General features: G+C 44.8%; 1 protein-coding gene across 1 annotated transcript in view; it reads right to left on the bottom strand.

The window, feature by feature from the left end:
• Positions 1-18,161, bottom strand: part of CLIC5 (chloride intracellular channel 5) — a 277,757-nt gene extending 259,596 nt beyond the window's left edge. Inside the window, exon 1 of the mRNA XM_029596073.1 lies at positions 17,785-18,161. Coding sequence (XP_029451933.1) covers positions 17,785-18,120 — 336 coding nt within the window. The 5' untranslated portion in view covers positions 18,121-18,161. The remainder of the gene's footprint in view (positions 1-17,784) is intronic.
• Between the last annotated feature and the right edge of the window lie 5,113 nt (positions 18,162-23,274).

The following is a 23,274-nucleotide window of genomic DNA, read 5'->3' as shown; positions in this document are numbered from 1 at the left end:
CCCACATACACACATACAGGCTCACATACACACACCTAGGTATAAAAGCACAAAGATACACACATACAAGCACAGATATCATACACATTCACAGGGACACACAGATACACAAGCCACCAAATGCCACACAGGCAGAGGCATACGCACACACACATTTATTTATTTATTATTTATTTCAGCAATTTATATTCTGCCCAATTGCCAACATCTGTTCTGGGTGACTAACAAATTATAAACACAAAACACTGCAACAATAAAACAGATAATAAATACTAATACAAAATCATACCAATAAAACAGTAAAAGATTCCTTAAATAGACAGCTGTCAAAATTGTACAGAATGCCTTATAATCAGCCATCTGGGGCAATTCAGATGGAAGGCTGTTCCAAAGAAATGGCCCATGTGAAATGAGGTACAAATAGTTTCTTGCAAATGTGCTGTTATTATCCTGGGACCCGCAAGCAGGTGTTAGCTGGCTGACCTTAACATCTGGGCAGGGCAATAGCTAGTGAGCAAATCTTTCAAATATCTTGGCCCCTCTCCCTGAAAAACCCAATAAACAAGGATCAAAACCTTGAATCTCATCCTTTGCTCACTTGGAAGCCAATGTAGACTTTGTAAAACCAGAGAAATATGTTCATAAAGTGGACAGCCAGACAACAACTGAGCAGCCAAATTCAAAGAATCTGCAATGGCCAGAAATGACATTGTTCTGAATCAGGTAAACATTCATGCTTTTTCCTATTCAGGCAGCTAAACTTTCTCTCCAATCAGTCCTCAATACAAAGATACTTTAAGTTTGAAATTATTTATTGTACAGGTAAATTCTACTTACAGTTGTTGCATTTCAAACATGAGCTCCTAGGCAAACATCTCTGGTAACTGGAGACGAGGCAGGAGAAGTGGGAAGGGAGTATCTTGTGTTGCAGGAGTTGGTTTATGGTAGAGGTAAGAAGCATGAGGAATATGAGGCTGATTAATCCTTAGAAGAAGGCAGTAAGAGAGAAGGTAAAAAAACCCGATCATTTTACAGGGTATTACAGAGCGCTGCTGGCTCAGAAGCAAGCGTGGAGCAAGACTGAACTCTCGTCGAGAGCTGCTAAAGGAAATGCCTCCACAAACTGGGGGCAGAGGGCAAGGTCCAATGGCAGCAAGCCTAAGAACCATGTAACACAGAGGGAACCATGTAACACAGAGGGAGCCTATAAGGCACCTAGGAAGACTCAAGTTAGATTGAGGGGCATTCAAGCTCTTCCGATAGTGAGAGAAAGTGGAGGGGGGGAGGGAGCTTCTCTTAAGGACAAAGGCGCCTCTTAAAGGCAAAGGCTCATAGATTTTTATCATGGGTTACAAAAAGTGTTTCAGTATTAAGAATCCTCAGAAGGGAGGACTGCACTAAACACAGTTAAACTACGATATATACAGATACAAACATGTACCCACTGCTGGGGACAGAACAGACATTTAGGAAAACCTATATAAAGGGCATTATGGTAATACACAGTGGATAACACAAAAGCTGGAATAACCACTCTAAAATCATTCTTATCTAAAATAAGCTTTAAACTGCACAACTTACAAAGTTTAAAAATTTCCTCTTTGACCACAGTGCGCAACTGAGCTACCAAACCAAACCCCCAATTCAACCTGGATCTCTACATTTCAAACAAAATCAGAGAACAAAATCTCTAACTTACCACATTGTAAAGACAAAGAATAGAAATTAGTGGGTGAATGAGTAACTAACAGCAGCTCTGTTTTAGTAAGGTTTAACAGTAAACAACTGCAACCTATCCATTTGTTAACAAAAACAATTGTATCAGCAACCTATTCCATAGTCATCTCTAAAGAATCAGTTACTGGAAACAAACACGGAATATCATCTGAATATCTAAAGAAGGTCCCTAGATTTTCTAACAGACTGGAAGCAAATAAATGTTAATTAAAGCTACTCACAGCCAAGAGCCTTTGAGGCACCCCCAAGTCAACTGGAGCTGAATCGGATACTGACTGTCCCACCCTCACCTGCTGCGAATGACCATGCAAAAAAAGAACTAAACCATTGCCATACAACATCCCCACTTCCTATCTCATGTAACCTTGATAATAAAATGGGGTGAAGGGGGGGTGGAGTCAAGATGGGGCCGTGGTCGGCAGCACAGTGAATCTGCTCCAGCATTTTTTTCCTTCTGTCTCAAAAGTCTTTGATCATTATGGCTCCTAAACGAAAGGGGGAGCAGAGAACCTACCCCTCGACGTCCTCGCTACCTCTGAGGCAGAAGACTATCCCACAATACGCCGCTAAACCACTGGATGTGGGTCTGAGTGATCCGGCTGTCGGGCCGGTGGAGGGAGATCATGACCCAACCTCGGAATTATACTCTCTCAGCCTTCTGGATCAGAGACTAAATCCGTCTGAGCGGGAAGTCTCAACACAACGCCCGATCGGAAGTCCCGACGTGGATGCTTGTGCTGATCGAGCAGAAGGGGAAGTGTTGGGAGAACAAGATGCTCGGATGCCAGAAGGAATCGGAGAGATTGTCGCTGGAGGCCCTGTGCTCCATTACCCCCGTTAGACCCAGCGAAGTTATAAACGTGGAAAAACCGGAGGTAGTTACTTTAGAGGCCTTGTGGTCTCTAACATCAACCCTTGCAAAGTCTTTATCAGAATGTTCAGCAAATATAAGTGTTCTATCTTCTCAGATGTGTATGATTAATGAAAATTTTGGGAAATCTAAACAAGAAGTAAAAGAAAATTTTCAAAACATGGAAGAAGAAATAAAGCAAGTCAAAACAGTTCAATTAACTATGGTGCAGAACTTTGGGGCTATAAATAGAAAGATCGACTATCTAGAGAATACGATGAGCCACTTAAATCTAAGGATTTTGAACTTTCCCAGAGTGGTAGGAGAGTTACCTCGATTAACTATAAAAAGATACTTCACTGAAGTCCTCAATATTACTACAGAAAAAACTCCACCACTGGATAAAGTATATTTCCTTCCTCTACGCGTCTCAGCAAAGACAGATAATAACCCCTAATGTTCTAGAGAATTTGACGGAGTTTTTAGAGTCGTCAGCATATGAAGTTGTGGAGAGAACAACACTCCTAATCTCCTTTTTCAATGTAAAAAATCTGGGAGACGTTATGCGGGCCTATTTTAAAAGGTCCAATAGAAGCTTTATGGGAGCTATAGTGAGAATATATCCTGACGTTACAAAGACTACACAACAGAGAAGAAAGGCATTTCTTGATTTAAAATCTGAGGTGCTAGCTTTGAAAGCGTCATTTTTTCTGCGCTTCCCATGCAAATGCATCGTGAAATATAAAGAGGACATATATTTTTTATCAACCAGAACATTTAAAAAGCTTTGCAGAAGGGAAAAAAGCTTCTTTACAACTAAGCATTAATGTAACTGATCCTTAAGTAATATAAATGGTTTTGTGATGCCTTATATATATTTTTTAATATATTTCTCATTGAATCTCTCCCAAGTATGCAGTTACCCATCCCCCCCATTTTAGAGGTCTAATGGGTATTACATTCGGAGAATTTATTACATGAGATTTGTTTTCCTGAATTTATTTCATCCTTTGTATGTAATGCCATATTTCTATTCAAAGTGGATACTTTGTAAAGTTTTTGGTTTGTTTTTTTTTAAATTAATAAAGAGATAAAAAAAAAAATGGGGTGAAGAACAGCGGACGAAACATCCAACAAATCAACAAATATACACTATCAGCTACCCACAAACACACGCACACACACAATACAAACGCAGGCTCCTACATACATGCATAACACACACACAAGCTCACACACACACAGGCTCTCAAACACACACAGGTTTGCATGCACACAGGCACACACACAGGCTCCTATACAAACACAGGGACACAGATTATCTGGCCCCACCCCCAAACACACACACACACACACAAGCATATGCACACACACAAAGGCATATGCACAGCAAGGTACACACGCACACACATACAGGCTGGAATGTGCACATGCAGATAAAAGCACACACACAGGCATGCGCAAGCGTGCACACACACATACACACACACACACACAAAAAGGCATAGGCAGACACACACACAGGCAGGTGCATTTACACACATAGACACACACACATACAAACATAGGCACAAGCCGATATACACACAGGCCCCCTAAATGCACACATACACAGGCACATGCACACATATACAGGCAGAGGAACAGACACACAACACACAGGCACAGCAGCCCACACATACAAGCACACATACACACATACCCTCCCACACACACACAAATGAACATAGGCACACAGGCTCTCACACACATGCATACACACACAGAGGCTCACACACACACAGGCATGCCCAGGCTTTCACATACAAACACACACATATGCACAAATACACACATACAAGCTCTCTCTCTCACACACACACACACAAACATATACACACATATACAAAAGACAACCAGAATCCAAAGCAGGCTCACACACACACACACACACACACACACACACAGAGGCAGGCACAAGCAGACATACATAGACAAAAATATATGCACAGACACACACAGACACATACAGACCAGGTACCCACACCCACACACACGATTCAGGCCCCCCCCAAACACAAACACACACATACATAGGCACATGCATGCACACATAGGCACATGCAAAGGCAGGTAAAGGCACAAACACAGAGGCAGGCACAAGCACATACACGCACAGGCAAACACACACATGTAGGTAGGCACAGCTAGACATACACACAGGCACACATACAGGCACAGGCCCCCATACCCACAGACACAGGCACCCAAACACACAGACACCATAAGCCTCACCAGGAACTTTTCACTAGTATGTAAATAAAATACCTCAGACAAAAAGAGGAAGCTAAGGAAATTAATTTAATGTAATAAAGTCAGGAGGAAAGAAGAATTGGATTTTCTGAGGAATGTCAGCAGTACAGCTGTTTTAATGGGTTAATAAGAGGCTAGAGAGTAGGGAACAGAACCATGTGATTCATGAGATGACCAATTTGAGGCAAACGAGGCCTGCTGGATGAGTCTAGGCACCACATTTAAGATCTTCATCCCCACATGGTTAGTTCTGTCTGTGTAAAATGAAGAGGAGACGTCATGGCCATTCTCTATCCTGCTATCAAATATGGGACTGGGATCCCAAATTCACCCTATGTAACATACTGACCAACCTCAGATATCAAAATACAGCAACAAATTGCTTTTAAAATCATTATTATTCATTAAAATAATAATGATGTTCCTACTATCAGATTTTTATGTAAAGTTATTGAAACACCTTATCCAGCCACAGGGCTGGCACTGGCTTCTGCATCACACTGTGCATAGAGTCCCCGCTGCCACACACACACACACACACACACACCCTGCGGTGGCACGGGTGGCTCTCTGTTTCTTCGGCCACCGGAAGAGGTTGTGAGCTCATATTTATTTATTTGTTTATTTTTATATACCGGCCGAAGAAGGAGAGAGGGTATGAGCATGCTTTCACACTCATAAAATAATGAAAAAAAATTATAAACAAATAAACAAGCCTACAAGTTCCACAGCAAAAAAAACCTTTTTGTCAAATACCAGATGACCACACTGCCAGAATCACAATAAAATGCCAGACATAGAACTGCAGCGCACAAGTCAGAGAGACCACCCTTGAGTCAGCATCCATCCTGAATGCGAGTCTAAAAAGGAAGGATTTTTAAAGGCAGGGGCAGATGTTATGACTCTTAAATTTTCTGGAAAATTATTCCATAATCCTTGGCGTGCCACTGAAAAAGCTCTTTCCCTAGCTTCGTCAAGATGTACAAGGCAAAATGAAGGGACTTCTGACAGACCAGCACTTGTAGATCTAACTGGTCGAGATGGCACATATATCCCGTAAGGTGGCATTTATCCATGGCATAGTGCTGTTGTATAACAACTTGTGCACCAATGTCAAGATCTTATATTTAATTCACCCCTCCAATGGCAGCCAGGGTAGTGATTTCAAAATCAGAGTGATATATTCCCATTGGGAGATGCCAGTAAAGGTCCTAGTAACACTTCTTTGAACCATCTGAAGGACTCTAATTGCATTTGCTGGAATTTGCCCCAATAAAGAATTACAGTAATCTAGTCTTGTAAGGACAAGAGCCTGCAAAACAGAACTCAAGTCATGAGGTGCAAGGAGCTGCATCAATCTGCACATCCTTAACGATGTCTTTACTAAGGCCTTAATCTGAATTTTTATCGATTATGTAGAGTCCAGCAAAACTCCTCACACTGCTGAGGATACTTGTATAGTATAATCCTCAAATATGAATGGTGTTGGAGTATCACTAACTGGGAGCCTACTTAAGACAAGAATTTCAGTCTTTTCCAGATTCAAGGCAGGGCAGTCGTAGGCTCTGATGGTAGAAAAGCAAATAGACAGCCACTTGTTGTTTCAGCTCAGGAAGATGATTTAGGCATGAAAAAAGTAGATGTCATCTGTGGATTATTTATACTACACTCCCAGGGCTGTCATGTATATATTAAAAAGAACTGCTGAAAGTGCCGACCCTTATGGGGCTCCAGTTTTGATGGCATGTCTTTTGGAGGAAGCTGTGCCTATAGAAACCTGCTGAGCATGGTCTGTTAGAAATGAGGAAAAACCATTTAAACACTGCCCCAGGAATCCCCAATGAGGGGGACGAAGTACAAAGAGCCCACATTAAAAGTGCCCAGATATTTTACACTTCCTATTTTGTATGGGCGGCCAAGAGGAGGGGTAAGGGGTTAAAGACCATGTGCGATTTTGGAAATATCATTGGCAAATGCTGCTTTCCTCTTCTGATCTAAACACGCCCCTGAGAAGGCCTCCACACAATCCAGCTAAAAGTCCACATGCCCTGGAAACCCTGCACGCACCCTTAAACCAGGCAGGGGAGGGCAATCTAGAGATCTCAATACCCTTTTTAGTGTGGCAGGATTGCTTTGGAAATTGCCCTTTCCCAAGGAGTAGTTTTTTGAAGAAGTGGAATTTTTTAAAGATGACCCCCGAACTCCAAAAGAGCCTGTGAGGGAGCGAGAGTCATTACTTTATGGCTGTTCACAGAATGCCCGGTCTTTTATATAGGATTAGCCAAAGGCACTGTGCCTGAACCTCCGTCAATCTGAAGAAGAGATTCTGACATTTCAAGAAGAATTGTCCTCTGCAGTCCAGAAAGGTCAAATACAGAAATGTCTCTGGGGTAATTCTGTGTTGGTCCAAGAAAAGGTGTCACAGCCTGCAGAGAATCCAGATTTCTCCAGAGCCTACCACTTACTAGAACTCGACACCAGAGAAAGCCCAATGTACATGTTTTATACCATTTGTGAACTGGATAAAACCACAGAAGTGCAGTGAGTGTGCTTCATTCTCAAGGAGGTCAAAAGCTAAATAGGAAATGTATCCAGTTACTTTGCGGTCCCAATAACTACTGAGTACCAACCACTTACAACTTTTCTGAAAGGAACTAATAGTTTGTGCAGCAAAGACAAACTGCACATTTATAAATACCCAATTACAAGTGATTGCCATTATTTCTACTGCATGATCGTGGGGGTGAAAAGTGTAACCACCCTGTCACCAGGACCTACGAGGCAAAAGCTTACACAAGGACTACATGCTAAATCCTGGGAAAGCAGTCGCCTCTCCTCCTGCAGAGCTGCCTATTGATTTTTTTTTATAAATGCACAACTTAAAGTAGAACCTCCCAAATTTCTCCTAGAGGCACTCATACGTATTTGCATACAGTGGCAACCCAGTGTATGCAAATCTATCTCACACATATTCATTGTGGATATCCAGAAAACCAAACCGGTTAGGTGTGCCTCCAGGACTTGCTGGAGAAACACTGAGTTAGAGAACATCATAGTAAAGCTATGGAGCAGCCCACTACTTGCCCTTGTACATAAGGATAGGTGCTTAAGCCAGCAGCAGCTCCAGAAATGTGTGTACGTGTGGGCATAGAGAGGGCATACTAAATTTCAGGATGGGCAAACACATAAGGCCCGATATTATTCAGCCTCATAACATTTCCAGCTAATTACAAGGGATATTCAGCAGCATGGCTATAGCCGTGCTGCTGAATATCTGTGCACAAATTGCTACTTAGCCGAATAAGCTATATCCAGCTAGCTTTATGGCTGGTCTAACTTAACCGGATAAGAGCAAATATCGCTACGTACACAGTTAAGTTAACCGGATAAGTAGCGCCGCCCTGATCCACCCACTGCCCGCCCACTTTTTATGTGGCTAAAAGCTAGCCGGATAAGTCACTTATCCGTTTATCTAGTGGCCGCTAAATATACTTATCCGGCTATCTAGCGCTGCACGTGCTTTGAATATGCCACTCCAAGTGCCTTTCCCTCCAACAATGAAAGTGGTTCTGTCACTGAGGGGGGGGGGGGGGAGAACTCCTTGTCTTCGGGAGGCCCTCACCTCCCTTGCCCACCTCTGGAACTGCCCCTGACTCCAGCTGATTTCTCATTGCAACATAAATGCCAGCAAATATTCCAGATTTTGTGCTTTTTACATCTCACATTCCAAATGGTGCTTAAAATTCCAAAATATAAACAATACCTTTGATCCAGAAAGAAAAGTCACTTAATATAAGAATAAGACCACCAAAGTGAAAATACAGCTAAAAGTAATGAAACTGATATTTTAGCTAACATGGAAAATACTTGTTGTAAATTCAAGAAGACGCAGAGGAAGAAAAAGCATATCCACCAGAGCACCTGAATCAGATCTGAAACAGCAGCAGCACTAGCAGGCTTAATCTGTTCTGAAACCCTTTACAACTTGGGCTGGCTGTGATTACTGCTGCACAGATCACTCAGAGATAGAGATGCTGTGGAATGGATGTCTCAGTCATTGCTCAGTGGTGGCACCTACTGGCCAGAGTCAGGGGAGAAAACCCTGCGGTAGTTGGGAATGAAGGCTCTTGGTGCCATTGCCCAAATGAGGCTAATTCCTATTGAGATAGAAGGCAAACAGGAATAGAAGGTAACTGCTGGACTTAAATAATAATAATTCCTTGCAAATTAATGGTTTTAAAAAATTACCAAAAATAGAATCTCCTTCTCTCTCTCCCCACCCTCCAACCAAAAAACAACAATACTGGAAATCAGACAACAGCAGTTTTAAGCATATTCAGTGAAAGTGTCCAAAAATTATTTATTTGTTTTTATTTATTTATAATATTTGTAGCCTGCTGATCTACAAGACTCAGTAGGTAACAATGTAACATTTACAATATAAAATCAAAACAAACAAATTAGAACACCATAAGTTAAAACAATTGATAGACATAATTAATGATCACCAGCAACATAACCTATATGAGTTGTTTAAACATCTAATCCAAAACTGCCCTGCCAAACTCTTCAAGTCTCTGAAACAACAATTTCTCCCTCAATTGGTAAACTGAGTGCTAAGGAGAATAAAAAAAAACTCTTTAAACATTTTCCTAAAATGCGAGTACTGTAATCATTTTCTTGCTTTAAGGTTTCTGGAAGCTCATTCCAGAGAATATGGCCAACAACCTGGAACATCCATTTCCATGAGTCCTTCAAATGAATAGATTTCTGTGAAGGCATGGTAAGAAGGTGTCTAGAAGAGGACCCTACAAAAGTAGGTGGAATAGTATCTAGTCAGCCCTGGAAGGCATTGAGGCAATAAGCCATTGACAGCTTTAAAAACTAGCATAATTATTTTAAATTTAATACAACAGCAAACAGGGAACCAAGGGAGATTCATCAATGCTGGAGTAATATGGCAACGTAAAAGGCAGCCAGTGATAAGATTTGTTCCCATTTCCAAGTTGTTTATAAATATATTATAAAGCAGTGGTCCCAGAACAGATCTCTGGGGCACTCCACTATTCACTTTTCTCCATTGGGAAAATTTACCAGTTAGCCTTAACTTCTTTTTTCTATCTTTTAACCAGTTCCCAGTCCACAATAGGACACTGCCCCTATTCCTAAGAAGTCTCTCATGAAGGACTTTGTCAAATGCTTTCTGGAAACCCAGATACACTATATCAACTAGCTCACCTTTATCCACATTTTTATTTATGCCCTCAAAAAAATGTAGCAGACTGGTGAGGCAAATCTTCCCTTGGCTAAATTCATGTTGACTTTATCCCGTTAAACTCTGACTATCAATATGTTCAGTAATTTTGTTCTTTATTACAGTTTCTTCCATTTTCTTCCGTACAGACGTCAGACTCATTGATCTGTAGTTTTCTGGATCACCCCGGATCCCTTTTTAAAAATTGGCATCACATTAGCAACCCTCCAGTCTTCAGGTACCATAGGCGATTTTAATGATAACATAGAAGCATAGAAACGATGGCAGAAGAAGACCAAAGGGCCCATCCAGTCTGCCCAGCAAGCTTTCACACTTATTTTTCTCATACTTATCTGTTACTCTTGGCCCTTATTGGTAACTTTTTGGTTTCAATTTCCTTCCCCCTTGCCACTGATGCAGAGAGCAGTGCTGGAGCCACATCAAAGTAAAGGGGTAGATTTTCAAAGGGGTACGAGCGTACGATACGCGCGTACCCCCCGAAAACCTACCCCAAACCCCCCCTGCGCATGCCGAGCCTATTTTGCATAGGCTCGGCGGCGCACGCAAGCCCCGGGACGCGCGTAAGTCCCAGGGCTTGCATGGAGGGGCATGTCGGGGGCGTGCCACGAGTGACGTGGCATTTCGGGGGCGGGCCGCAAGTGATGCGGCGTTTCGGGGTTGGGCCGCGAGTGAAGCGGCGTTTCGGGGGCAGGCCCGGGGGCATGGCGCCGGCCCGGGGGCGTGGTTGAGGCCTCCGGACCAGCCCCCGGGATGGGTGATGGCATGCCAGCAGCCCGCTGGCGCACGCAGATTTACGCCTGCTTTCCGCAGGCGTAAATCTGCCAACAAAGGTAGGGGGGGTTTAGATAGGGCAGGGGGGGGGGTGGGTTAGGTAGGGGAAGGGAGGGGAAGGTGAGGGGAGGGGAGGCGGAAGGAAAGTTCCCTCCGAGGCCGCTCCAATTTCGGAGCGGCCTCGGAGGGAACAGGCAGCGCGCGCTGGGCTCGGCGCGCGCAGGTTGCACAAATGTGCACCCCCCTTGCGCGCGCTGACCCTGGATTTTATAAGATACGCGCGTATCTTATAAAATCCAGCGTACTTTTGTTCGCGCCTGGTGCACGAACAAAAGTACGCCCGCACGTACATTTATAAAATCTACCCCAAAGTATCTAACTTAATTGGTTAGGGGTAGTAACCGCCACAATAAGCAAGCTGCTCCCACTCTTATTTGTTTACCCAGCCTGTGCAATTCAGTCCTTGTTGGTTGTTGTCTAAATATAAATCCTCTTTTCTTCATCCCCCCTGCCGTTGAAGCAGTGAGCTGCGCTGGATATGTATTCCAAGTGAAGTATCAGGCTTAATTGATTCGGGGTAGTAATTTTTTAATGTTAACAAATACTGGAAGGTTTATTCATTTATTTTAACATTTATTTTAGAAATCTTAAGGTAACTTCTTCGTTTAAAATGTAATAGTATTATGATGTCTTTTAACAGCTAATTTATTTTGTGCTTCATCGTTTTAGTATTTTTAGCTGTTATTCTCTTATCAATTTATTGTATTTCCAAGTTAAGTTATCATTGTACACCGTTGTGAAGGCTTCGGCTGATGTGATGGTTTAGAAAAACAATAAACTATAAACTATAGTAACCGCCGCAATAAGCAGGCTACTCCCACTCTTATTTGTTTACCTAGCCTGTTACAAATTACTAATAGCAGGTTCACAATTTCATTCTTCAGTTCTTTCAGCACTCTGGGATGTATACCATCTGGTGCAGGTGATTTGCTCTTTAGTTTGTCAATTTGCCCTATTATATTTTCCAGGTACACTAAGATTTGTTTCAGTTCTGCTGAATCATCACCTTTGAATATCATTTCTGGTATGGGTATCTCTCTTACATCTTCCTCAGTGAAGACTGAAGTAAATAATTAATTTAGTCTCTGCTTGTTGTGTTCGTGGCTGCTCTACGCTCTCATGCCACCTTCTCTACCTCTGTGGCAACTCCCTCCGGGTCTGATGGATGGCTTGCTGCTGCAGTGTCTCCATGCCGCCTCTCTCCGGCGTACCCGGATCGGCTCGACGCCATGTTCCTGATGACGTAGGATGCATGCGCTCCGATGTATGTACCAGCAAGGGCGCGAACCTCAGGAGCGTCCTCTGAGATGACGTCATCCGCTTCCAGTATAAAAGGTCTCTTACTTTCGCTAACAGATTGAGTTAGCAAGGACTACGAATCGGACATGAATTCGGACTTTGATTCGGACTCGCTACGGATTCGTCCAAGCTACTCTGCCTCCTCGGACTTACCAGGGGTACCCGCTCCTCGGGGGCCTCACTCTCTTTTCTCTTTTTCAGATTGCAGATAGGAACTGGTACTCGCTCCTCGAGGGCCCATGTTCCTGGACACTCTGAAGATTCTCTACTGCCTGGAAGCTATCGCAGATACAGACATTTGCAAGTTACCACCGCTCTCTCAGAGCTTTCCCTGGAACCAGGACTTGCTCCTCGAGGGCCTAACTCTTTCCAGCTACTGAGCCTCTTTAAGACCTTATGTGACATTTGTCATCTAGTTCTAGCTATGTATACAGCATACCCTGTCTACTCACTATTTATAGTCTTTCTACAGCTCAGCATCCCTGGGAGCGCTGTTCCAGTATCTGAGGGACTTCAGCCCTGCCGGGCACAACAGCTCACTACTGCCACCTCTGGTGGTTCTACTAACCTGTCTAATAAAAGAACTATCTGTGTCTGACTCCATAACCAAGCCTAGCCAGTGGTCCCTCTCAGGATATCCTCCTGGGGGCGCTGTCATCTGCCATCGGCTCAAGGATTCACCTATTTACATTTCTCTACAGCTGAGTGCCTTCTCTAACACTCCGCTGATACAGATTGCTAATTCTGCAGTCTATATCCTAACTACGTTACTAACTCTGCTTACAGAGCATAACAAGATTGTTAATTCCTCCCTCTACAGGAGCAGGCCATAACAGTTTGCTAAACTCCTCCTTCAACGGGAGTATCCAGCAGCAGTTCATAACAGATTGCTAACTCCTCCCATGTTGAGGAGTAAAGCCTAACAGATTGCTAACTCCCATCTGCTTGCTCCTCCCATCTGCATGGCAGATCCTAACACTGCTATGGCTTTGTCATCCCTAAGTGCCCCTTTTACCCCTTGGTTATCGAATGTTTCAATTGATTCCCTTGCTTGCTTTTTATTTCAAATGTACCTGAAAATGTTTTATTAAGAGTTTTGCTGCCACAGAAAACTGCTTTGACTTCCTTATCAATGCTTTCCATCTACCTTGACAGTGTTTATGATGTTTCCTGTTTTCTTCATTCATATCCATTTTCCATTTCTTAAAAGATATTCTTTTAGCTATTGTAGCCTCTCTCACCTTGCCTTGTAACCATGCCTTCCTTCCACCTTTTCTAATGCATGGAATACATCTGGTCTGGGCTTCCAAGATGGTATTTTTAAACAACAGCCATGCCTGATATAAATTCTTACAGGTCGATTTTAAAAGTGTTGCTCATGCAAAAAAGGCCCCATTTAGGTATTTTGGACCTACAGAAGGGATAAGATGGGTTTGGAGGGGGTATCAGTTTTTAAAGTTTGGATTGCTGGAGGGGGTTAGACTTTTTTTGGAGGGGGAGGGGAGCCTGAGACAGAGACTGAGTGAAAGTGAGACAAAGAAAATGTGAAAGACATTGAGATAGACAGACTGTTTCTATTGTGTGTTGGTTATTGGAAAAACTAATAAAATTAAGCATTAAAAAAAAGAATGAGGGGGAAGTAGCATAGTAATCATTCACGTAGGGCAGCAAAAGAGCTAGCACCTGCCCTGAGTGCCATGGTGGATCAGACCAATGGTTCATTGAGTCCAGCATCCGCTCTCTGACCATGGCCAATCCAGATCACTTACAAGCCCAGCAGATCCAAATGAGTGGATCCATTCCTGTTGCTCGCTCTCACAGGTAAGAACTAACAATCCCCGAGTCTACCTGGCTCATTATTGTTAATCTACCTGTCCTCCAGAAACTTGTCCAAACTTTTTTATTTAAACTCAGATATACTATGACCTCATCCTCTGGTAACAGCTTCCACAGATTGTGTGCTGACTTTAAAAAAAACCTAAAATTGAATTTGTTTTTAATTTGCTACCAATAAGTTTCATGAAATGTCCCCTAGTCCTAGTACTATTTGAATGGGTAAATAATCATTCCCTACAAACTTGTTTTGTGTTTCTATATTGTAGGTAGTGTTGATAGGAACAGCAATCCTTGGTGACATATAGGTGGTTTCAAGTAATTTTACAGGAGATTTCTCATTGGTCAGTTCAGTTATTGTCTTCCACTGTTGAAATTGAAGATGATGTCATCAAAACATGCTTGTGATTAATTTGATGGTTTATATTTGACAGCATTATAAGTTTCATGAAATATTCAAATCTTCATATTCATCAATACTTTATTTATTTATTTAAAATTTGTAAACCACCTATCAACCTTTCTAGGCAAGTAACTCCGAATTTTAATAACCCACAGTGTGCATCCGCTAGATATCTGAGTAACGTTACTGCTGCTCCTGATGAGGAGCAAATCTGTAGATCTTACGTTTTAGGGTTTATAGAACAGGGTGAGGGGTCTGGGTCAACTGGGCGCCATGCAGGATGAAGAACCAGAGGGGCCTGAAAGGCCTCGCTATTAACCAGATACACTGGTGGATTAATTGGAAAACTGGGAATGTACCTCACACGAGCATGTTTTAAAATTTGCTGACATACACACGTAAAAGCCGATTGGGTCCTATTAAAGCTGTGCTCAAGTAACCTCTTAAAATTAGGAGCATACTTACATGTGGTTGGTGTTTTTTGAAACATATGTGTGTAAGTGCCCACGCACAATTATTAAAAATTCAAGCATACCCTCACTTGCTCACTGATAAGCATGTGTATGAGTGCACGTGCGCTCGTTTTAAAATCGACCTCTTAACTTTTGCAGCTGCTCCATTCCGGTTTTTCCTAACCATTTTCCTCATTTTATCAGTCACCTTTTTGAAAGTTGAAAGCTGTCATAGTAGATTTCTTTATTGTCCTCCCTCCATTTATTAAGTCAAATTTGATCAGGTTATGATCATCACTATGGCCAAGTGGCTCCAATACTGTTACTTCTTGCACCAAATCCTGTGTTCCACTAAGGACTAGGGTCTAAAATGGTTCTTGTACCAGCTGCTTCATGAAGCAGTCATTTATTCCATCTCTAGCATGTCCTGATGTGATAGTCACCCAATCAATAATCAACCAGCTGCTCCTTCTTGAGATCCAAAGTCTTTTCATGATGTCAGTCCAAATTGTTAGGATGTCAACATACCACAATGAAACCATAAAACCATGTTGCTTGCTACCTGAATGAGAATCAGTTGTGAAATAGCAGAAGCAATTAAGTAAAGTACATTGATTATATTAATTGTTGTTAATAGTAAACTAAACATGGACTAAAAATAACAGTGTGACCCTTTTTTCCTAGCCACTATATCTGGACCAAGACTCGCCAGCTTCTCCTCAAGGCTGGTGACCAGGATAAAATGCAAGTGTAATGTTCACAACTAATCAAGAGGATCTTCAACTGGAAATGAAGAAAACATTTTTGCTGAACGTAGTTATGATTCTTTATTAGTTTGATTTGTTTCCCTTCCTTTATACATGAATGTTTCCCCCCCCCCCACCCCCCGCCACACACACACACCATCACACACAAACACACACACCTTTTATCCTGTCTAGGTATCTCCTTCCCAGAATTCAGAAATGGGATAGCCATGTTCTGTTAAAGACAATTTAAGAAGGGGAGAAAAGAGTGTAACTATATTAGTGCAGGAGGAATTACAATGATGGGGCCACATTTATTGTCTAAAGTACCTCTAAGTGCAGCCAGAGCAGGAAGGACCCTCCCTCTGAGGATATGAGGGCTATGGGGCTTCCCCCTCTGAAGCTCTCTCTCCAAAGGTGTGCCATGATGAAAGCGGTGCCTACCTCTTCTTAAATCCAGGCAACCGCATCTCATGGCACAAGTTCCATATCACACTTTTCCTAATCATCTCAGGGGAAGATGATTAGGAAAAGTGTGGCACGGAGTTGGTGATAATGACCCTGTACTCTGTTCAGTTTATTTTTGTATTCCACTTTTCAAAGTATACATCAATGCAGATTACATTCAAGTACCAGAGGTATTGCCCTATCCCCACGAGGCTTACGATCTAATTTTGCAAGGAGCGACAATGCGATTTGAACCCTGGTTTCCCTGGGTCACAGCCCGCAACTCTAACCATTAGGCTTCTCCTCCACTCCAGTTCTGGAGACCATATCTCAAAAAGGACAGAGACAGGATGGAGGCGTCCAGAGAAGGGCAAGAAAAATGGTGTTGGGTTTGCACCAAAAGAGATTGAAGGACCTAAATATGCATACCCTGGAGGAGAGAGGAGACAGGGAAGATATGATACAGACTTTTAAATACCTGAAAGGTAATAATAATGCACAGTAATCAAACCTTTTTCCGATGGAAAGAAAACTGTAGGACAAGAGGTCAAAATATGAAGTTCCAAGAGGGTGGAGTCAGGAAGTATCTCTTCACCGAATGAGTAGTGGATGCATAAAATGCCCTCCCGGAAGAGGTAGGGAGGACAAAGACTGTAAAGAAATCGAAGGGGGCAGGGGATAAACAGAGAGCAGCCCAGTGACTAAAGGATGGAAATGGAAAAAAAAAAAGGGTAGCCCATGTTAACTGGGGTAACCTGTGCAGAGCAGCAATAACCCTAAGAATAAAATAATAAAAAAAATAGCTTGCTAAGCAGATTGGATGGACCAATTGGGTCTTTCTCTGTTTAGTTTGGGGTGGGGCAAGTTATAGTAACCTCAACCTGCAAACTTGTCTGTAGAGATTGAATGATTACAGAGAGGAGGTATAAAGAAAATGACACTGGGTTCTGATCACTACTCTGAGTGGAAAAGCAACAAGTAGCAGAATTCAAGTAGAGCTGCTTGCAGGAGTCTGAAAAGAGCAGCATCCGTGCGGCAGAAAGGAGAAATGCTTTGTGAACGATCAGGAGAAAATTCAGTTTAAAATTAAATCTAGCATCGGAACCATGCAGTAAGGGGTTTCCGGAGATAAGAGCCAAACTAGGGCAGGTTATAAACGGACTGGATAAATCCGAGCCCCTGCTGCTTGCTTAACTTGAATCTCCACAGTCGCCCGGTTCCAACCTTTTTAGATGTAATTCACATGCAAAACGTTTTGTAAATCTGTACCTGACGTTCCCAGTATGGGAAGTAATTTCAGACAGTTTCAGTAATTTAAATCCTGTCCGCCACTGCAGGTCCAGTCCAAACACATCCAGTCCCAAATTCAAGCCAGGTGAAAACTGGTTAAAGGAACTGAAGTGACAGATCCGAAGCCGTTCTCCATGCTTCTCTAACACATTGTTCCCTTTATTAAAGTTTGTTTGTTTTACTTTTTCTTTCTTACATTTCATTGCTTTCGGATATTTTGTCGTGCCTGTTCCCCTTTGCACCCCATGTGAGCTCCCGAGCTGGGCAGAGAAAAGCTGCAGTAATCCGAGGCACAGAAAGGCACAAATCATCAGCCCCTCCGCACTCACCTTGACGTAGAGCCAGACGAGCGGCTCCCCAGCCCGGGAGTTGTCATTCTCCCGCAGGTTGTTGTTGTTGTTGCCGCTGCTGCTGCTGCTGCTGTTGGCCGAGGAGAGGCTGAAGCCTGTGGGGGAGGAAGGGGAGCCGAGGCCCCGGAATAGCCCGTGACCGCCGGCCGGGCCATCTTCGGGCCGGGGACTCAGCGGGAGGCCATCCCCCTCCTCCTCGCTCGGGCTCTCCCGCCCGCTCAGCTCCAGGCTCTCAGGGGTGGAGGCAGGGGAGGCAGCATCGGGGAGCTCGTACAGGCGCTCCCGGGGCTGCACAGTGTCGTACAGGTTATCCATGGCCAGGAGGCTGCTGCTGCTGCTGCCTCTCACGTTGCTGAGAAGTGGGGAACCGCGGACAATATAACAACTTTTATAAATACAGAAAGGGCAGGGCTCTGGCAATGATTCACCAAAGAACTTTGCTCAGCCAAACCCCCTTGGACTGTGCCCTTGATGCTTCAAGGAGTGCCCTCCCCGGTGCCCTGCCTGCTGTTGACTGCGTGCACAGAGAACTCCCCACACTGCAGGCACAGGAAAAGAATGGAAGCTGTCCCTTGACTGCCACTGCCCTGGTACAGCTGCTTCATCTCATTTTAGAAGCATCGCACCTCCTATAACTGAGAGATGCAAGAATCATTACAGATTTCACCGTACTCCATTTCTCTCCTTTGTCATTCCCCCTTTTCTTCATTTCAATTCGTTGCTATTCTCCCCCCCATACAACACACGTACATCCTTGTTTGGTAATAAAAAGGCCGCAGTTTATTATAAGACCCGAGCCCTCTAACTTTTAACACAATACAACAATTCCCCCAGTTTTTCAGGTCACCTAATGAGCCCCCCACCTCTTCCAGTGGTAGCGCTCCTGGTGCCATAACCTCCGAGCATCGGCCCCCCTCTTGCTCGTTGTCCATCTTGTGCAACAGCCCCCCCGCGTTGCACGAGATTCCCCTTCTTTTCAAATTTTACCAGTACAATCCAATGCAATAACATTTCAGGGCTCGGGTTTTCCGCCATAGAACAATCGACAACACCGTTGTCATTGTTCCCCCCCACTGCGGCCCTTAGTTGCCATAATAATTCGTTCCAAACCTTCCTGCAGGGAATTATTGAACAAGTCAATACTCACTGCAGATAAATGTACACTATCAGCTCTGAAGTATCCTGGAATGACTTCCGCTGCCCAATCATGTTGCACCCAAAACCCCCCTTCTTTCTCTAACCACTTTCCTATTTGCCTGTTTAACTTTTTTACCCCTCTATACCATAACGGACATCCCAGGAATTTTAACCGTATTATGATATCAGACCACCCCAGCCGAGTGACTGGCATCACATTCAACAATTGGCTAAAATCTTTCTTGATTTTCACCATCAACTCTTTACAAGAGCCCTCTCCCACATCATTCCCACCCAAGTGAATCAGCAAAATCGCTGGAAGATCATATGCCAAAACGCATGTTTGCAGGAAAGGTAACAGTCCATCCCATTTCAGTCCACGGTGACTCAGCCATTGGATCTTCCAATTATGTTTTTCAAGTTCGAGGTTCACTCCATACGGCCTTCTCTCCGCTCGAATAGCAGCCCAGTGTATGAAAGAATGGCCCACCACCCAGACACATTCGTGTTCCCCTTCCAACTTTCGTTTTTCTGTAAGAAACAAACAACAATTAATAACTGTGCCCCCCACTCGAACTCCCCGAAGATGGAACCACTAACGCTCCCTTTCGCATCTCTCCCCCACTTTTTTTTTTTTTTATCGCCTCACATACGACAGAAATGCATTGGACTTCCATCGTCCTATATTTTGTATTGCTCCACTGGACAAACCGCTCTCCGCTGCTGAAGTCGCAGCCCCAATCCGAAAAGAATGTGAGGTAAAACGATATGTATCCCATCCTAATAATCGCACAACTTTTTTCAAAACCTGCCCGAACTGAAACACCGTCAGAGGCGACCCGTCTGTATGCAACAAAAATAAACCGCCTAACTTAGTTCTCCTTTCCACAAAACGCTGTACGGTCAACACAGGACACACCTCCGGGTCCAAGGCCGGCACTAACGTTACGAACTGTCCCTTACCATATTGATCCGTCTTGGAGCGATGAATACAAATAGTCACCACTTTGTTGCTAACCCATACATTTTTTGCTTTTAAGCCGGAGCCCTCCACATTTGTTCTAGAAGAAGCAACCAGTTCCCTCACCCTCATTGCCCCGAAAAAAGCCAATACAAATGCAGTTTGAAACAAAATCACTTCGTAATCCGACCAGCATACCTCAGGCAAACAACTTACTATCCTCCTCAAATCGTCGTACCTTATTGGTAACCTCTTATCCCATAATAAGCCTTTATCCCTTCTCCATCCTGCTAGAATTCGCTTAACCTTGAAACTAGATACCGCCGCCTCCCGTCCATTCAGTTTCTGGAAGAAGGTATGGGATATTCCTTAACAGCACCGCTGTTAAGGAATATCCCATACCTTTTGCCCACAAAATAAAGCGTACCATACTGTCGACTGTTGTATCGCCCTCCTTCCAACCTTCACCTTCCAAGTATTGAACTACCATTTTATAACCTCTAATATAAGAGTTCCATGTGGATGGAGCCATTGACTTCTTAATCAGCGACCACTCTTCCCCCGACCCAACAGCCACAGATGCTTCGGAAACAGCTCTCCTTCCATATTCGCTTCCGGCGCCAGCTCTCGACATTCCCGCCACTTGAAACGAGAAAGTGCATCTGCTATTACATTCAATTCCCCCTGGCACATGTCTCGCCCTAATGGTTACATTTGACTCCCAACACTGAAAACCGATTCCCTCCACAGCTCGGACACTCTATCACGAAAAAATTCGGATGACCCAGCAACAACCTAAAAGCCGATTCAATATCTGCGTTCGCTAACAATGCTCCCCGCCCTGCTAACTGCACTAGGCTAACTGCATCATCAAACGAAGTATAACGAACCGAACAGAATTCTCTGGGAATGTTATCGTTCCCGGACCTACCTCTCGGGTGCGACAAGTTAAGAATGAAACGAAACTTACCCGCCTCCTTCTTAGGAATAACTACAACTGGTGACAAAAGCATGTGCCTAAAAGGCTGAAACCTAAATGGCCCTGCCACCCTTCCTAAACTGACTTCCGCCCCAATTTATTTTTTTTTTTTGGCAATAGGCTGAATGCGCATTCCTCCCTTTCGCTCTGCTCAGTGGGCCTTCGTAAGGGATAACAAAACCCTCCTTAAACCCCTCAATAAAAGTCGGCTATGTCTCTTTTAGGATAACGATCCAACCCAAAACTCATTGCCCCTAGAGACACCTGCGACTCCGCCAACCTCGACAATACGCAACAACTTCCCCCCTCTCCCTAGCTGTCCGCTACCACTTTGCCCGCACTTAATAGCTGCATGCGCTCCTCCACATATGGCGCAGACATGTTTAAATTTACAATCGGGAAAGAGACAGACCGCTTTATTAAATCTCCAACAGGTATCACCTCCGACCCGTTTTCCTTTTTCTCCCTGTATGCCCTTAACTTGCCCTCCCGCCTGAAAGGAATACCCGACACCCCACTACTACCCTGCCCTCCGGCCCCTACCGAACCACTATTCCCCCATCCCGCCCCTTTAGCCGACGTGAATCCCTTATATGTCATTTGTGTGAGCCACAAATTGATATCCTGCCCTCCCCACGACATTGCTTTATTCCCCGCCATTTTACCCCGGAATTTCTCATCATAGTTGAGCCATGCCCAACCTTCGTAATCCCGAAACGCTCCCAATATGCTGTCCGCGTAAGACAGCAACACCCCGTATTGGGAAGAATCATAGTGTCCCACCACACTGGCTAATCTTAAAAATCCCCGCACCCAATTAACGATATTCTTCGCTACTTTTACCTTACCCGACTTACTATGCTTTTTCTTATCCTTCTTCTTACTCTTCTTAACCCCCCGCCTGCCCTCCAGTAAACTAAAAATATTCACATACTTCCGCCTGCGTATTTTTTCTCGTACCTTCCTTGGCATTCCCTCCCATAGCTCCGCTAATGTTGCGCTAGCTGTATGTCCCACTCCATGTACCGGGCCTGCTTCCAATGCAGATTTATATCGCGGGCCAGACTCCGATAAATCCTCCGAGGAATCCGCAGTGTCAGATGAGGAACTAGAAGATGTATCCCTCTTTCTCTTACCCGCCCTCTTTTTTCCCTTCAGCCTCTTGCCCGCTTTCTCACCTGGACCTATCGACACTTTGATCCCTGGATCCACCGCGACCTGCCGTCCACTTTCCTCCCTACTTCCATGCTCCCGCTGTGGTAACTCGCTCTGGAAATCTCTCTCTCTCCACGCATCACGCGCTGAAGTGCCCGGGCACTCATCGTCGTCTGCATCTGCAAGGAAAGAAACCTCTCTGCCTCTACTATGTCCCCAACGCTCGCCCCCACTCTCTATATACTTACCACCAGAGCGCCATCCCTCAGTAACATTAACCATCAGCCTCTCCCCTCTGTAAAAAGGATCAGACGCCTGCCTATCTATATGACCTGTTGCTCCCGTCCCTGTAACAGCACCCAGCCGAGTAAACCCGCCTCCCAAACCAGTCCCGTCCTTCAGCACCTCTCCTGCACTTAACCTCCCCTTATGCTGCCTCTGAATCGCTGCATGCCCTCCTCCTCCCCCGCCCAGGAAAACGTCCCCCGCTCCCTCCCCTATTGGAGCCAGGCTTGATGAAAATTTGCCTCTTGTAGCCCGCCGAGCCCTTGTTCCGCTAAAGCCCCTATAAACCGACGGCACTGACCCCCCTCTAGCTGGCAACTCACTAGGCATATTCTCGCAGCGTTGTTTAAATATAGCCCGCGCTCCAGGAGAAGGAAACGCAGCATATTGGGCCCAGCCGCTCGCCTGCGCCCGCGAATGCCGAGGGAAATTTGGACAGGGAGTGGGCTCCTCCCCTGAAAACCCCCTACGGTCCGGCACAGTCTCCGCGGACCCCGGAGGCATTTTATTGTGGCCCCGAGCGCGGCCGGGGGATAGCGCCGCGCGCGCGCTCTCGGGAGGGCCGGGTAAGGTCGGAGCAGGGGAAGGAGAAGGAGGAGCGCCCTCCTTGCTAACACTAAAATTCAGGCTGGACGCATCGAGGGAGACCTCAGGAACGTCTCCCCGCGAGCCCCCGGAGCAATCGGAATGCTCGGGGGAGGGGGGGGGCATCGGCGGCCGCCGGCTCGGGACCACTCTCCCCCGAATCCTCTTGAAAAAGGCCCGAGGACTCCGCCACATTCGCCGAAGGAAAGCCAGGAGGGGGAGGTGAGACCCTACGCGGGGGGGCCGCACGAGAAGGACCCGGTGCCGAAGCACGCTGACATAGGAGAGGAGCAGCGGAGGCAGCGGAAGGTAAGGGGGGGCGGGAGGGGGGAGGCGCAGCAGCATGAACGACCCGCCAGGAGGCGGG

The sequence above is a fragment of the Rhinatrema bivittatum genome, chromosome 3, assembly GCF_901001135.1.
Source record: "Rhinatrema bivittatum chromosome 3, aRhiBiv1.1, whole genome shotgun sequence".
NCBI lineage: Eukaryota > Metazoa > Chordata > Amphibia > Gymnophiona > Rhinatrematidae > Rhinatrema > Rhinatrema bivittatum.
Note: the sequence above shows the minus strand (reverse complement) of the source record. Positions and strands in the feature narration are given on the sequence as shown.